Raw genomic sequence first — 16,541 nt, forward strand, 5'->3', positions numbered from 1 at the left:
GTGCTCTGTGGAAGAAGTCAAAGAGGTTTTGTCACAGTCTTGGACAAATACAGTTGATTTTGCCTGGATGTGTCCAGGCCTTTCAGAGTCACTAATGGATGCAGTTCCCACAATTCTCCTGTGCAGACACACATCACGCTCAAGAGGTTTGTCACAGACCTTGTTATTCCTTTATTCAGGATTATTTATTTCAAACCATTATCAGAATAACTGTGTATTGTTGTGTGAATAAAGGGGTTGTGTGTGTGGATCAGGTTGTTTCGTTGTGTGTCAGTCTCAGATCTCCTCATTGCTGCATCTCTTGGAATCTGAGTTTATTTCCATGTTGTTGTAATGTAAGGTGTGTGTGGGTAGAACTAGAGTTCGGCCGATATTGGATTTTGCCAATACTGATAGCTAGATAGGAGCACACTGGCAGATACCGATTAATTAACCGATAGTTTTTCAAATGGATACTGAACAAAAACTAAAATAGTGCTTTATTTAAAAAAATAAAAAAGGACTGAACCATACTAGTAGTAGTAGTAGTAGTAGTAGTAATGATAAAAGTAATAAGAATAATAGTAATAGTAATAGTAAATGTTGAAATTACCACACTCTAACAGGGCCCAATGAAATCTGTTAGTGAGACAGATGCAGATGCTGAAATCACACGCTTCAGTAACATTATATGTGTAAAAAATGAAACCTTGCGTCTGCGCCATTCATTAACAGAGTCACGCAGAACATGCAGGATTCATATTCTCTGTGATCCGCGTCACAGAAATCATAGAGCCCTACAATTATACCAGCACAATGTATACTCTCACACTTGAACTGCTTCTGTTATTGAACACTTGATGATATAATCAGAATAAGAGCAGCGCTGAGTCGGAGAACTCACCAGTATCACACACACTCCAGACGTGAGCAGCGCTCTAAAACAATGTATTTATTCACCAAACGGACACAAGTTTACTTCAAGAATGAACAATGAGACAAAGATAAATTTGAAGTTCAGTTTTTAAAAAACGAAGCAAACCGAAAGAACGATCTATATTATAGCTCTATAAATGAAGCATACAGACTTTATTAGAGCCACAGAAAGACACACGTTTCGATGAAAATGCTCTATATACAATTCACTATTTACAGTCGTGGCCAAAAGTTTTGAGAATTACATAAATATTAGTTTTCAAAAAGTTTGCTGCTAAACTGCTTTTAGATCTTTGTTTCAGTTGTTTCTGTGATGTACTGAAATATAATTACAAGCACTTCATACGTTTCAAAGGCTTTTATCGACAATTACATGACATTTATGCAAAGAGTCAGTATTTGCAGTGTTGGCCCTTCTTTTTCAGGACCTCTGCAATTCGACTGGGCATGCTCTCAATCAACTTCTGGGCCAAATCCTGACTGATAGCAACCCATTCTTTCATAATCACTTCTTGGAGTTTGTCAGAATTAGTGGGTTTTTGTTTGTCCACCCGCCTCTTGAGGATTGACCACAAGTTCTCAATGGGATTAAGATCTGGGGAGTTTCCAGGCCATGGACCCAAAATTTCAACATTCTGGTCCCCGAGCCACTTAGTTATCACTTTTGCCTTATGGCACGGTGCTCCATCGTGCTGGAAAATGCATTATTCTTCACCAAACTGTTGTTGGATTGTTGGAAGAAGTTGCTGTTGGAGGGTGTTTTGGTACCATTCTTTATTCATGGCTGTGTTTTTGGGCAGAATTGTGAGTGAGCCCACTCCCTTGGATGAGAAGCAACCCCACACATGAATGGTGTCAGGATGCTTTACTGTTGGCATGACACAGGACTGATGGTAGCGCTCACCTTTTCTTCTCCGGACAAGCCTTTTTCCAGATGCCCCAAACAATCGGAAAGGGGCTTCATTGGAGAATATGACTTTGCCCCAGTCCTCAGCAGTCCATTCACTATACTTTCTGCAGAAGATCAATCTGTCCGTGATATTTTTTTTGGAGAGAAGTGGCTTCTTTGTTGCCCTTCTTGACACCAGGTCATCTTCCAGAAGTCTTGTCCTCACTGTGCGTGCAGATGCGCTCACACCTGCCTGCTGCCATTCCTGAGCAAGCTCTGCACTGGTGGCACTCCGATCCCGCAGCTCAATCCTCTTAAGGAGACCATCCTGGCGCTTGCTGGACTTTCTTGGACGCCCTGAAGCCTTCTTTACAAGAATTGAACCTCTTTCCTTGAAGTTCTTGATGATCCTATAAATTGTTGACTTAGGTGCAATCTTGGTAGCCAAAATATCCTTGCCTTAACAATTTTAAACATCACCCTCCTTTTAACATGTCAAGTCTGCCATTCTAACCCAATCAGCCTGACATAATGATCTCCAGCCTTGTGCTCGTCAACATTCTCACCTGAGTTAACAAGATGATTACTGAAATGATCTCAGCATTCAGCATTTCATGGCAAAGAAGGACTATGCAATTCATCTGATCACTCTTCATAACATTCTGGAGTATATGCAAATTGCTATTATAAAAACTTAAGCAGCAACTTTTCCAATTTCCAGTATTTATGTAATTCTCAACTTTTGGCCATGACTGTACATTAACAAGGATTCAGGGCGAATATAATGTAATTTAATGTTAAACTATGTGAATGGCACTCTGAGGAGCGTCAGTGTTTTCTGTCTGAAGTGTCTCTCTCTGTTCAGCATCACATGTCTGAACACACAGCTCGTGCTGTCAGTGATTCAGCCACTAGAGGTCGCTCTCACACTGTATAATGAACCCTGACCCAACTCCAGCAACGGACACAACCCACAAAACTATCGGCATGGATTTTTGCAGATAACCGATTGTTCCAGCAATCAACTATCGGTGCCGATTAATCGGCAAAACTGATACATCGGTCGACCTCTAGTATGAACACCTGGAGGGTTCAGCTCAGGGACTCTGAATAATGGGGATGTATTCACGGTCACGTCTCAATATCTTCTCCATCCATCTCAGTCGACACGAAGCAGACACACGCACACTCTGTCTCTTTCTCTCTCTCTGTCTCGCTCTCTGTCTTTGTTCTGTCTTCTCTTTGGCATCAGCTTGTATTGATGGACTGGGGTGTGATGATTCTGTTCATCTGGTGATGAGTGTGTGTGTGTGTGTGTGTGTATGTGTGTGTGTTGCAGGTCACTCTGTGCGTCTGCTGGGTCAAAAGAAGGAGAAAGGCAAGCGTCTGGGAGGAGCGCGGCTGGATCTGCCCAAGATCAGGAAGAACCCGCTGATTGAAATCATTTCCATCAACACAGGGTAAGATGTGAACGGACAGACACACTCATGAACTATTCAGACTCACTGGATTTTGTGTGAGGGGTAGAGTTAGGGTAAGAGGATAGAAAATACAGACTGTACAGGAGAAAAACCATTACACTTGCGGAATGAACCCATAAAACACAACGTGTGTGTGTGCAGTCCACATCTCTGGTTGTGTTAGTTTGTGATGTATGTGTTGCTGTAAGAAGAATGAGAAAAATTCTGGCATTGATTCTGAACAGCTGACAGGAAACACCCATGATATGATAACTGAAATACTATCAGAGAAACTGCTCCTCAGCCAGTTCAGTGTGCAGTGATGTCCAGCGTCAGATTCACTGGAGCTTGAGCATCAGTACAAACAAGTGTAGCGAAGCTTCTCTCTGAAGCCCAGATGTGTGATGTGTGAGTGCCGTGTGTTTGTGTGCCTCTGATCCCAGTGCTCCACCCGTCCTCACAGCAGCAGTCAGGTCCTGTGAACTGACCCTTCAGTGAGGCCACAGCTGGACTGGAGGCTGTGTGTCTGACGATCTCCAGAGGTCGCTCCGTAATCTGCCTGTTTGCTCGACAGCATTCAACAAATCCCCCAGCATGCCGGCAGCTCAATTAGAAGCTCGTGTCTCAGAGCCACTTAGAACCAAATGAGATGCAAATGGAAACACCTTGAGACGCGGAGGAGAGTCTTCATGGGAGGAGAACATGCGGTTTTGGGACTTTGGGACTTTCTGCCGTGTTTTCCTGCCCAGTGAAGTCTGTACTCGTGAGGATTTTCTAAGCAAAAGGGCTTTTTGAGCAAACTCTAGCTGCAAGTCGTGAGCTTTGAGCTCTTTACTGAAGGCAGTTGACCTATCCATAAGCCCCTCCCCTCAACACAGATGAGCCAATGGCAGTCATGGAGAGGATTTCTTTTTTCCTGAGAAGGAAGAAATTTTGGTGAATTGAATAAGTCAGTTGTTTAGAAGCAGCCTGGATGGGTTTTCTGTTGTGTTCACATGATGTGTGTCATCTGGAGGACAAACACATTCGACGGGAACATTCGACTCCCAGTGTTAGATCATGTGACGAGTCGTGTGCCATCTCTCCTCACTGTATAACACTGAGAGCATCATTGTTGCTGTAGTTGAGCTGTGCGTCTCTGCGTGAGAACTGGCTGATTCAGGGCTGTCCTGTGTTCATCTCAACACAAACAGCAGCCCCGAAAGAGCCGATGAGACGGGTGTGAGATCTTTAATCACCTCAAGCTCTCGGGGTGACCCTGAACATCATCCAGATCAACACTCCAGTGTTAGTCCTGTGAGAGAGCTGCTCAGAGATGTGTGTGTGTTTCACAGGGACACCAGGATCACACACACACACACATACACACACCATCATCAGTTGTGAACTTTAGTTATTCAACATTTACGGTCAAGCTGCTTTTGATAACTATTCTACAAACTGATAACAATCATTTCAAATATGTAATATTTAATTATGCTGATTATCTGGCAAAAAACAAACAAACATAATGATAACACATAATTGATACATTGATAATAAATGCAGCCAAAAAAATGGACAGTTCAGTTTTAAACATCAGTGGTGTCTGGAGTGTAATAATCTCTGGGCTTGGGTGTCCCGTTCACCCTGAGAGACGTGTTGTGATGCGCTCAGTACCTAACCCTAACCCTTTTAGATCACTTTGCTTGACTTTAACAGCCATAATGAATGATGGAATTAACCTCAGATCTTAAAATAAATTAAAGTGGTCATGAACTGCCTTTATTATGTTTTTTTTGTTGTTCTCTGTGGTCTGCTTATATTATCAAGATGTTTACATAAAAAAAATAATAATAATAATAATTTAGAAGTAATAGGCAATTTCTCCTGTTTTTAACCCTCTCATCAGAACGCAACCCTCAACCCTCTCATTATTTGATCGGTGAGTGATGTAGATTAGAATGACTGTGCTGCGCCTGACAGGGCGCGTACGAGAGAGAGCCCCGGCTGCGCGCGTGCACTCAGTCTTCAAACAACACGAGCGCTTCTTGCTCTCTCTCTCCCTCGTGCATATTAATCAAAATCATTAAACACGATAGAAAAAGGGCGAAACACCAAAGTTTCACCCGCGCTCGCGCACTCACAGCCCTATGTGTTCAGTAAGCTTGTTTCAGTAAGCTATTTGTTTTCAAGGCTTCAAGGTTTTATTGAATGCTATCTCTATACAAGTGCAAAGTAATGCATTGTTAGTCTTTTATTTTGTAATTTTAAGAGCAATAAACATATATTGCAATGTTAAGGAATTCATGTTTTTTTCATTCAGATATGTAAATCAACATTGTTAGTAGTCAATTAATGGGGAGATAATCGAAATCGAATCGGTCTGGAAAAATTAATCGTTAGATTAATCGATGCATCGAAAAAATAATTGCTAGATTAATCGTTTAAAAAATAATAGTTTATCCCAGCCCTACATCTGTAATATTAGACAACGCAGTAGTGACAACGTCATGAAAACAGTTTCTCACATGTGTTCTTATTACTGTGTGATCCAATGTAGTCACACAGATGCACAGTTGTGACTTGATTGTAAATGAATCTGCGGTAAATTGAAGTGAACAAAGGACAGAGTTCTTAATGACGTGGTCTGGATCTTCATTAAAATTAAAGTTCATCAAATAAAGTTTGTCTGGTTTCTGTACAGTAGAATCAGTGGGCGGGGCTAAACAGGCAGCGCAGCAGAATCAGTGGGCGGGGCTAAACAGGCAGCGCAGCAGAATCAGTGTGCTGGGCTAAACAGGCAGCGCAGCAGAATCAGTGGGCGGGGCTAAACAGGCAGCGCAGCAGAATCGGTGGGCGGGGCTAAACAGGCAGCGCAGCAGAATCAGTGGGCGGGGCTAAACAGGCAGCGCAGCAGAATCAGTGGGCGGGGCTAAACAGGCAGCGCAGCAGAATCAGTGGGCGGGGCTAAACAGGCAGCGCAGCAGAATCAGTGGGCTGGGATAAACAGGTAGTGATGTGACTAATGACTGTTTTGAGTTCTGAAAGTTACAGGATGTTTTTATAGTGCAATGACCTCATATATGTCAAAAGATCAAGGGAATTTAGATTTCTCATTTCATGGCCGCTTTTACCTTTATTCATTTTGCAAACACTTATCCAAAGCGACTCACAGTTGGGCGAATACTTAAAGCAATTCATCTTAAAAAGGCAAATAGATAGACATAGGGTGCTTCTCAATTCTTATTTGTGCATCCTCGTTTCCTTTCCTCGTTTCCTTTCCTCGCTTCCTTTCCTCGTGTCTTAGCTCCACCTCTTCAGGATGCGAGGGAAGGATGCAAGGAAAAGACATGAGGATGGAAGACTTGAATCAAGCGACATGATTTATCCTCACTCCCTTCAACGTTACTTCAAAGTGTTATCAGCTGTAATTAAAGGGATCTGCCCTTATGTTGTTTAAGTTTAATTAAGACATTCATAATAAATATTAATAAAGCAAGATGCCGTTTGAAATATATGAAATGCATGGTTTATTTGAAGTGAAAAGGTAAAATATAAATAAAAATTATTACAACAGATGTGAAGGGGGAGGAGAATTTATACGTGCGTCACGTTAAGTCGATAAAAGACTTCTACATAGGATACACCTGTGTATCCTCGCTCATCGCTCCTCATGAAGCCTCCTCCCTCCTCGATCCTCGTCTCCTCGTGGTGCAATTAGAGAATTGAGATGTCCTTCAAGATGGCTGTGCTCAATCGGTTTCCGGGTCATAGGATGGAGGACGGAGGAGCGAGGAGACGAGGAGGGATATTGAGAAGCACCCATAGATTCATAGTTGTAGGATTCTATGTTGTTCTAGGAAAAATGGACTGAGGCTTTTAGCAGAATCATTTGCTCTGCCTTTGACCACAGTCTTTTTACACCAGTCCTTCTTATTTTTCCACTCCTCACTCTTTGACTCTCTGTAAACATCTGCTTCACTCTTTCATTTAGAAATGTAAAGTGTGAATGCCATTTCAATGCTCTGAACTTGTTTGACTTGATTGAAACACACTTTTCACTGCAGTTTTTGAGGTTATATATCTGTAAGACGGGGTTTTTCCTCTGTAGTTATGTAGCTTTAGTTTTGTGTTTGTTCTTGAGCTCCACACAGTTTTTTCTCCTCCTCTGTGACTGTTTTCCCAGATGGCTGAAAGCGGCTGTTTTATTTGACGGCGGTGGGATTGCTGGCAGTAGTTTACTGAAGCCTGAAGCGGCTGGAATGGTTTTTGGAGAAGCTCAGTGTTGCTATAAAGCAAAGGTCAGATGAACACATGAACTCTTCCAGAAACATGAAGTATTTGACGTCCTGTCCTGAGACTGATGGATGAACACGTCTGCCGCGTTTGTGCCTGGTCAAAAAAGAAAACAATTTGGAGGCAAAACAATCAACTTAAAAAAAAAATGTTTATATTAATATTGAAATAGAAAAATAAAAAAACGTCTCCGCAGTTTCACGCAGCAGAATAATAGTCCTCCACTGCTGCAGGTGTACGGATTCTTAATGCATTTATTGCAACTACATTTGATCTTATTTCATTAAACAGACTAATGAACAGCTTGACAACTCGTACCGGGGCAGAGTCTAAAGTCTAAAGCACTTTTAAAGTGTTTATCTTCACATGGATTCTTTCAAACATTGCTCCTGAAGGAGTGAGACGACGGTTGCTGACATGATCTTGACAAAGTCTGGCATTACAGCGAGAGTCACTTGTCTGCAGCTCTTTCTGGCTCGTCCTGCTCTGATCAGAGAGACGTGTCATGTGAAAAACATTAGCTCATGGCTTATGAGTTTCCATTGGCTCCAGTCTGGAGCAGCTGTTCCTCACCGCTGCTGGAGCACATTATGGAAGAGAGACAAACGAATCACCAGATGCATTTATTTCCACACAAGATGCATTTCCCTGTAGTTTCTGAACAGATGAAGCATTCAGAGATGTTTAGGTAAAGAAACAGCAGCACTGTTCTGTGTATAAAACACATTTCACTGTCTAACAGCGGAGTCTCTTCATGTCCAGCGATTGCTGTTGAGAAGAATTTGACCTTGGATACCTTCATTCAAATTCAGCTTCACGGGTTGTAATATCAGCCGTCTCTCTCCAGAGAGCTCCACACAACGCCATTAACATTTCAATTCATTCAGAATTTCTTGAATTCACACATATTAAACGTATCTCTGTAGAATGCCGTTCAATGTGTTGGTGCTATATTTACACATCATAAATAATGCATCTTGCCCTTTGGCTGCAGTCTGTGTGGAAACATGAAGCTAAAGACGCTTGGAGCTCCAGGCTTCACCTGAGCTTCCTGGATCTTCTGAAACTCTGACCTCCCGAGCCTGAAATCATGAAATTGTTTTTTTTTTTAACCATTTTAGTCCATTTTGATTGATCCTAAAGAATAAATGAATGATCAAACAGAATGATCAAAATCTCACAAGAGCAGTGATGGAGAACACGTGCACAGTTGTTGTTGCTTTTTTTTCTATTTACATGTGTTTACATGCATTTAGTTTTAGCATGTTCTCAGTCAGAGTTCCACGTTTGCTCCCTGGATTCATGTGTAGCATTCAATTGACCATTATATGCGTTTAGCATTTATAAATGAATCTTCCTGGAGCATTGTCTGGTGAAGCGTTTGTCTGCTGGTCGCTCTGCTGATGACGTAGAACTCGGTCAGGCTGCAGATGACCCTCTAGTGATTACCTCGCTAGCTCTGAGAACTCTCGCGCTGACCCCGCTAGCTCTGAGAACTCTAGCGCTGACCCCTCTAGCGCTGACCCCTCTAGCACTGACCCCTCTAGCGCTGACCCCTCTAGCACTGACCCCTCTAACGCTGACCCCTCTAGCACTGACCCCTCTAACGCTGACCCCTCTAACACTGACCCCGCTAGCTCTGAGAACTCTCGCGTTGACCCCGCTAGCTCTGAGAACTCTAGCGCTGACCCCTCTAGCGCTGACCCCTCTAGCACTGACCCCTCTCGCGCTGACCCCTCTAGCACTGACCCCTCTAGCATTGACCCCTCTAACGCTGACCCCTCTAACGCTGACCCCTCTAGCACTGACCCCGCTAGCTCTGAGAACTCTCGCGCTGACCCCTCTAGCGCTGACCCCGCTAGCTCTGAGAACTCTCGCGCTGACCCCGCTAGCTCTGAGAACTCTCGCGCTGACCCCTCTAGCGCTGACCCCGCTAGCTCTGAGAACTCTCGCGCTGACCCCTCTAGCACTGACCCCGCTAGCTCTGAGAACTCTCACGCTGACCCCTCTAGCGCTGACCCCGCTAGCTCTGAGAACTCTCGCGCTGACCCCGCTAGCTCTGAGAACTCTCGCGCTGACCCCTCTAGCGCTGACCCCTCTAGCACTGACCCCTCTAGCGCTGACCCCTCTCGCGCTGACCCCTCTCGCGCTGACCCCTCTAGCGCTGACCCCTCTCGCGCTGACCCCTCTAGCGCTGACCCCTCTAGCACACACCTGCGAGAGTGCTAGCCTAGTTTAGCTGTGGTGGTGGTGTGGTTCGGGCTGCGGTCTGCACTCCTCTGTTCCTCTTCTGTATTTCATTGCTGCTCTTCCACTTGAATCCTGAGTGACTGAAGAGCACTAGTTGGTCGTTAGCTCGTCTGTCTGTCTGTAGCAGCCTCAACGGGTGGAAATAGTGAGACGATGCTGGAATCGGTCAGAATGACTCCAATAATAGTCCGTTTCTGCTCAGGAGCCTAACACTATCGAGATGTCAATCTGCTGCCTGATGGACGTTCATGCCTCCTAACCAGCTCAAGTTAGTTCGTTAGATTCGTTTGAGTTCGTAGTTTAGTTGTTTTCTCGAGCTCGTTTATCAGAGGGTTTAATATTTACTCGTGGGATTTATCACTTTAGTATGAGCTTGACAGACATTGACTCTAGGTCCATCTAATGAGTCTTAAAGGTGTGGTTGACTTGTTTTTTTCTAGGCTTGATTGTGTTTAATGGGTGCAGTCTATCATTTACATTTATGCATTTAGCAGATGCTTTTATCCAAAGCGACTTACAGTGCACTCAGAATGTATCATAATAATAAGATAAGCAGAATTTATTATTTAAGGTGTTGATGCTACGTTTTATTTTAAACATTATTTTTCACATAATTTACCTTTATTCCACACTGCTCTGTCGCTTCTCTGAGAAACGCGCTGATCATTCCCTGCTTTTATGAAGCCCCTCCCTCAGAAATAGGTGATGGGCTCTGATTGGTCAGCTAGCCCAGTGTGTTGTGATTGGCTAAACCTCTTCTAATGTGTGTCTAAATGTCCCGCCCCTTCACCTCAGCAGCATTTGCTCCGGTTGAATTTTAAACAACGGTGTCATTAATATTGCTTATCAATTTGAGCCCGATTGTGATGCAGAGAGGATCGCACAGAACCTGTGCAAACATGGCTTTTACTCGTATGTTTTTTTTGTTTTTTGTTGTCTCAAACTTTTAGATACACTGTTATTTATAAATGTTACTGTTTCTGTTAGCTTTTAATATACTGTTTTATCCTGAGTAAAGCTTTAATACAGCACCGCAACCACATGCACGTCCATGTTTGGAAAAATGTCTGTCTATAGGCTACACAAGAGCTGTCACTATATTAGATTTTTCATGTCACGGTTATTGTGGCCATAAGAATTCACAATGTCGATATATCGTGATATCTATAGAAACCTTGAGGTGGGGAAGATATCAGTCAAATGATTTTTTACTTTGAGCTTTTCTTTTTCACCCAACGAGCATAATATTGATACTGATAAACGCAGGGCACAAGACTCTGGCTTTCTCCGTCTTCTTTGAAGCTCTTATGAAATAACAAGAGAGAAAATACTGTCAAGTTCAACAGTATGATGGATAAATATTAATGGTAACACTTTACAATAAGATGCCATTTGTTAACATTAATGTATTAACGAAACATAAATGAACAATGAACAATACATTTATTACACAATTTATTAATCTTTGTTAATGTTAATAAAAATCGAGTTATTCAATGTTCATGTTCATAGATAATACTGCTTACGGATGCAGTGTTTATGCAAGTGGTACACATTGAAAAAACGATTTTAGGTCAATGTAATGTTGCAGTAAAATAAATAATCTAGTTACATTTCCTTGCGCTCAGAAAGTTTGGCGTTACTTGCCTGGAATGGTACAAAGTTGTTAGTCGTGGTATGAAATAGTGATTACGAACTCAAAAACCTGCCTGGAACGCAGCATCAGAACTATAGCGACTGACTGGGATGAGGAAGAGGTTGCAAGAGCCAACATGTTTGATGGCCCGCAGAGGGCAAATGAGGAATTGCCAAGAACTGATGTCCGTCAAAGCTAATTAAATGCATGGTCCGAGGAGAATGAGTGGAGAGTTGAAGTGTCCTGGTGAGTTGCTATCATTTAGCATCGCAGCAATGAGCACTGGAGCTAGTCTACGAGCAGCAGTGCACAATAACGACACATATATTTATTTTATTTTTTACTGTCATTGGATAGCACAGAGTGAAAAATCAACGTTTTCTTTATATCTAGTGGCAGTGATCATGACGTTAGTTCAGATAAGTACCGGTAACCTTTGTCATAGTGTCGTAGAACTGGTAAACTATGTCTTTGTCATCTAGAAATAAAAGGCTTCATGCTAGCTATATGGGCGTTTTTAAGCGTTTATCTCTTCTTATTGTATCTGCTCTGTTTCTTATTATTATTCTTCCGGTTCTCCAAAATGAATCGCATTTTTGAGGGCTTAAACATGCTCAAAAATTCATGAAAATCTGCACAGGCGTCAAACCTGGTGAAAATTTTCATCTGATATAGGATTCAGAAGAGGGTGTGGCAAAATGGCTCGACAGCGCCACCTATGGTAAAAAAAATCAACAGCCTTCCAGCTATGTTTCACGTACATGCACGAAAATTGGCACACACATGTAACACACCAATACCTACAAAAAGACTCAAAATTCAAAACCCAACAGGAAGTCGGTTATTTTTAATATTATGAGCAAATTTTGTGCAATTTTTGTCATTTCCATGTGTTGTATTTTAATGACCTCCTCCTAGAGATTTATACAGATCAACACCAAATTTGGTCAGTCTAATTTAAAGGCCTTTGCGATGTTAAATTGTGAAGATCTTGAGTTTTCATTAAAAGGCGTGTCTATGGCGCCGTGACGAAGTTATATGTCTCGCCATGGGAATAAAAGATGTTATAACTCAGGCATAAAATGTCCGATCTTCCCCAAACTTCACATGTGTGATAAGAGTCCTGGCCTGAACACATCTGAAGGCCAATATTCCATCGGGTGTGGCAAAATGGCTCGATAGCGCCACCTATACACTTTCAACGGAATGCACCTCGAGCTACGTTTCATTTACATGTACAAAAATTGGTATACACATGTAACACACCAATACCTACAAAAAAGTCTCTTGGTACGAAATTCGACTCCCAACAGGAAGTCGGTTATTTTTAATTTTCTCTGCAAAATTGGTGTTGTTTTTGCCATTTTCAGGGGTTGTACTTTAACGAACTTCTCCGAGAGATTTATTCATATCAACACCAAACTTGGTCAGTTTAATCTAAAGGCCTTTGCGATGTTACATTGCGAAGATCTTGAGGTTTCGTTAAAGGGCGTGTCCATGGCGGCCTGACAAATTTCGATGTTTCGCCATGAAAAAGGAAGTTGCTGTAACTCAGACATACAATGTCCAATCTGCCCCAAACTTCACATGTTAGATAAGACTTCTGCCCTTAACTGATCAACATGCCTATATTCAGTCATAGTCATAACGCCACCTGCTGGCAACAGGAAGTGACATATTTTGCGCTGCGACAAACTTCTCCTAGAAATATTTTGACATTAATGTATTTTTTGTGGTCAGTCAAATCTAAAGGCCTGTGCAATGTTAAATCGTGTAGATCTTGAGTTTTTGTTAAAGGGCGTGTCCATGGCGCCGTGACAAAGTTTGATGTCTCGCCACAACAAGAGAAGTTGTTGTAACTCAGGCATAAAATGTTCAATCTTCCCCAAACTTCACATGTTCGATAAGAGTCCTGGCCTGAACATATCTGAAGGCCAATATTCCATTATAATGATAGCGCCACCTGCTGGCAACAGGAAGATTGACACATATATGGAATATACTTTGATATATTTCACTTATATTGATGACTTTAAATGCATATCTCTCACCGTTCACCTTTTTACTAAAGCCACTCGCTGCCGGTGGGCATGGGTGCGAGGGCCCGTTAATCGCTGCTTGCAGCTTTAATTCATATTATATTCCGTTTTGTGATACCCAACAACATAAAATACAATGGATAACAGTTTAAATGTTTATTACCAACAAGCAAATTGCACAAATTCGTTGAAAAATTAACCCTGCAACACGGCCTTTAAAGCTACCAACAGGTTTAAAGTTAAAACAATTTAAACAGTAGCATGGTTGGGTGATGGTTGTGGAGATGAGTAGGGTGTATTTGTTTGTACAATATGGCAAAAATGACAATGACAACAATTTTTCTTTTAGAAATATCATGATTTTATCATGATAGTTTGTCATGTTGTTTTTTATTTTGCGAGCTTTTTGAGCATTATAACTAATATCCCTGTAAAAAAGACAAAGCTTGTTACATTAAGGTAACAAAATATGAAAAAGTATGGCGGATATGTAGGCCAAAGTGGGAGAAGATAAAAATCTTTGTCATTATTTTATCTTTATTTATAAAAAAAAGAAGAAATAAATAGAACAAAGATACACATTACAAATACACATAATACACAAATAAAATAGTGTTTTGCAGGTACAATAGTATTTAGCAGGAGCATTCAAAAAAAATTAACAAAGTAAAAATAAAACACAATGTACATTAAAACTGTTGCTTTAATAGGATCAAAGTTTTTCAGTCAAGAGTATTGATTGATTTTTCTATTTGTGTTTGGTGTTTTATTAACTTTAAAGGAGTAATTCACCCCAAAATTAAAATAGGTTAGTGTTTTGTTTTTATATCTTCATGTACCCACACAGAAATAGTTTTAAACCTAAATGAGTTTTCTTCTTCTGCTAAACATAAACTTTATTTTGAAAGAAGGTGAAAACCAAACAGTTGCTGGTTCACAGTGACTTCCAGAGTATTTTTCCCCTACTATCAAAGTTAATGTGCACCAGCAACGGTTTGGTTATCAGCTTCTTCAATCTTTTTTTGTCTGCAGCACAAGAAAAAAATGAATATACTGTAGGTTTGGGACAACATGTGAGTGAATACACAATGACAGAAATGACATTTTAGGGTGAACTATCCCTTTAATTACAGTCGACAGCATGTAGCCTACTGTCCCTTTAAGACCTGCACGTATCTAATATACAGACATGCATCTGTTAATTTCAGTTGTTTAGTTTCATTTTAGACATAACCATCTGAGGCTATACATAAACCTTCTGTTTTTGACAGTATTCAAACAAAACATAACTTATTTCAGTAATCAGGCGCTGTTTGAAGGGTTTTTCGTCTTCATGCGCATGCTTTGTGTGTGCTCAGAGAGAGGGAGAGAGAGAGAGAAAGCGCATGTCTGAACAGCACACAAATAAAACATTTAAATAACCAGAAGGGCTTTAAAGCAAATGCAATTTTTTTTTACTTTTGTGAATAAGTGCAGTGTCCCATGAGAGGGTCACTGGGGATGTTAATGTATGCAGGGCCACTGCTGGCCAATGTGTGTCCTAAACAGAACTGTGTTGTTGTGCCCCCTTTCCAAATTATTATGGAAGTAAAAAAAAAAACAACTAAACAAATAAACACCTACTGTAGGGGTCAAAATATACCTTAAATCAAATCTAACAGTAAACAACTAAATTGTACTTAAATGGTATTATTTGCAAATAAAACGTATAAAACAAAAGGGTTTTTTTTGTTGTTTTTTCATTTTTATCGTCCACAGTCAGAAATATTCATATCGCACACCTCTTCCCTCGGAAGAATTCGCAGACCGAGGGTAGACCGGACCTCAACAGGACAGGGGCTCAAACCACTCAAACTCTTCCTATTCTCCACCGCAGCAAAACATGTTTTATGTACATTTCTGGGTCTGTGACATCACCAATAAATCCAATGTAAACTCTATCTCCGTTTGCTTTGAACTTTCAGCGTCATCACTTTACACAGGTATCATTTATGCTCAGACAGCGACATTACACACTATCTAAAGTTAAAGTGAAATCGCAATCTACCACCCCTTTAATGACACTGAATGTGGCAGTTTATACTCTATATAACACACACATGAGTGGGAGTCTGTGAATAGGGGTTTGGGGCAACAGTACCACCAAAATTAACAAGAATGACTCCCAAACTCAAGATAAGGGGGCACAAAAAAATGCTCAATAATCTAAATATGTTATGACTGTTGTGAATATAATAAACTAATTCACAAATGGTACCTGATGTGTTTTGCCTGTGAAGCTTATAATATGAAGGATAATGGTGCGTCTGAATGTAGTGTGTGTGTGTGTGTGTGTGTGAGTGAGTGTGTGTTGAGGTCAGGAATTGGCTCTGAAGACGCCTGTAGTCTGATGTGTGGCTTTGTGAGATTGATGATATGATCTGTTTTGTTCTGTGTTGCTCAGGGCAGCAGAATGAATCTGAGCGTTAGGGATCTTCATCTCCGTTAGGCTCCGTCTCCATTTTTCAGGGATTATCTCACAATCCTGTTCAGTGGATTATTTATGTTCATTGTTTCCGGGGCCAAACGGTTTAGCTCATGCTGTTGGCAGTAGTTTCTCATGTGTTTGAGAAGAACTAGGGCAGGGTTTCTCTGTGTGTGCTGATGTAGATGAGCAGGTATTGTAGTCTTGTAGCGTGTGTGTGTCGTCCCCTGATGTTCGGGCCCTCGGGCCCCTGGAGGGACGGCTGCTCTCTGAATGATTCTGCTGTCGGACAGCTCTATTCCCTGAGGTGATGCCGGATGACAGCAAACAATAGCTCTTTAAGACTCGCGGCTGACCTGGGAATACGAGGCAGTTATTCCTGCTGTTATGAATGCGGTGGGGTTTATTGTGAGATTGGGTCATGAGCTCAGCACAGATGAAGGATTCACCAGTCAGTCTGTGACGATGGCCAGCAGCTGTGGAGCGTGTACCTCTACTGAGGTAGAGAGGGTCTTCATTCACAGGCCGTCTGGATGATCACTGGCTGTACGTTTGGTCAGCATGAGCTCGTACAGCGGTCATCCATCCTCTCCTAATGTTACCATCTCTA

At 41.6% G+C, this 16,541-nt stretch overlaps 1 protein-coding gene across 2 annotated transcripts in view; it reads left to right on the plus strand.

Moving 5' to 3' along the window:
- Nucleotides 1-16,541, plus strand: part of cdkal1 (CDK5 regulatory subunit associated protein 1-like 1) — a 231,760-nt gene that overhangs the window by 86,988 nt on the left and 128,231 nt on the right. For both annotated transcript variants that reach the window (XM_059567198.1, XM_059567199.1), the window contains exon 7: nt 3,144-3,264. In XM_059567198.1, coding sequence (XP_059423181.1) covers nt 3,144-3,264 — 121 coding nt within the window. The remainder of the gene's footprint in view (nt 1-3,143; nt 3,265-16,541) is intronic.

Source organism: Carassius carassius, chromosome 15 (genome assembly GCF_963082965.1).
Source record: "Carassius carassius chromosome 15, fCarCar2.1, whole genome shotgun sequence".
NCBI classification, from domain to species: domain Eukaryota; kingdom Metazoa; phylum Chordata; class Actinopteri; order Cypriniformes; family Cyprinidae; genus Carassius; species Carassius carassius.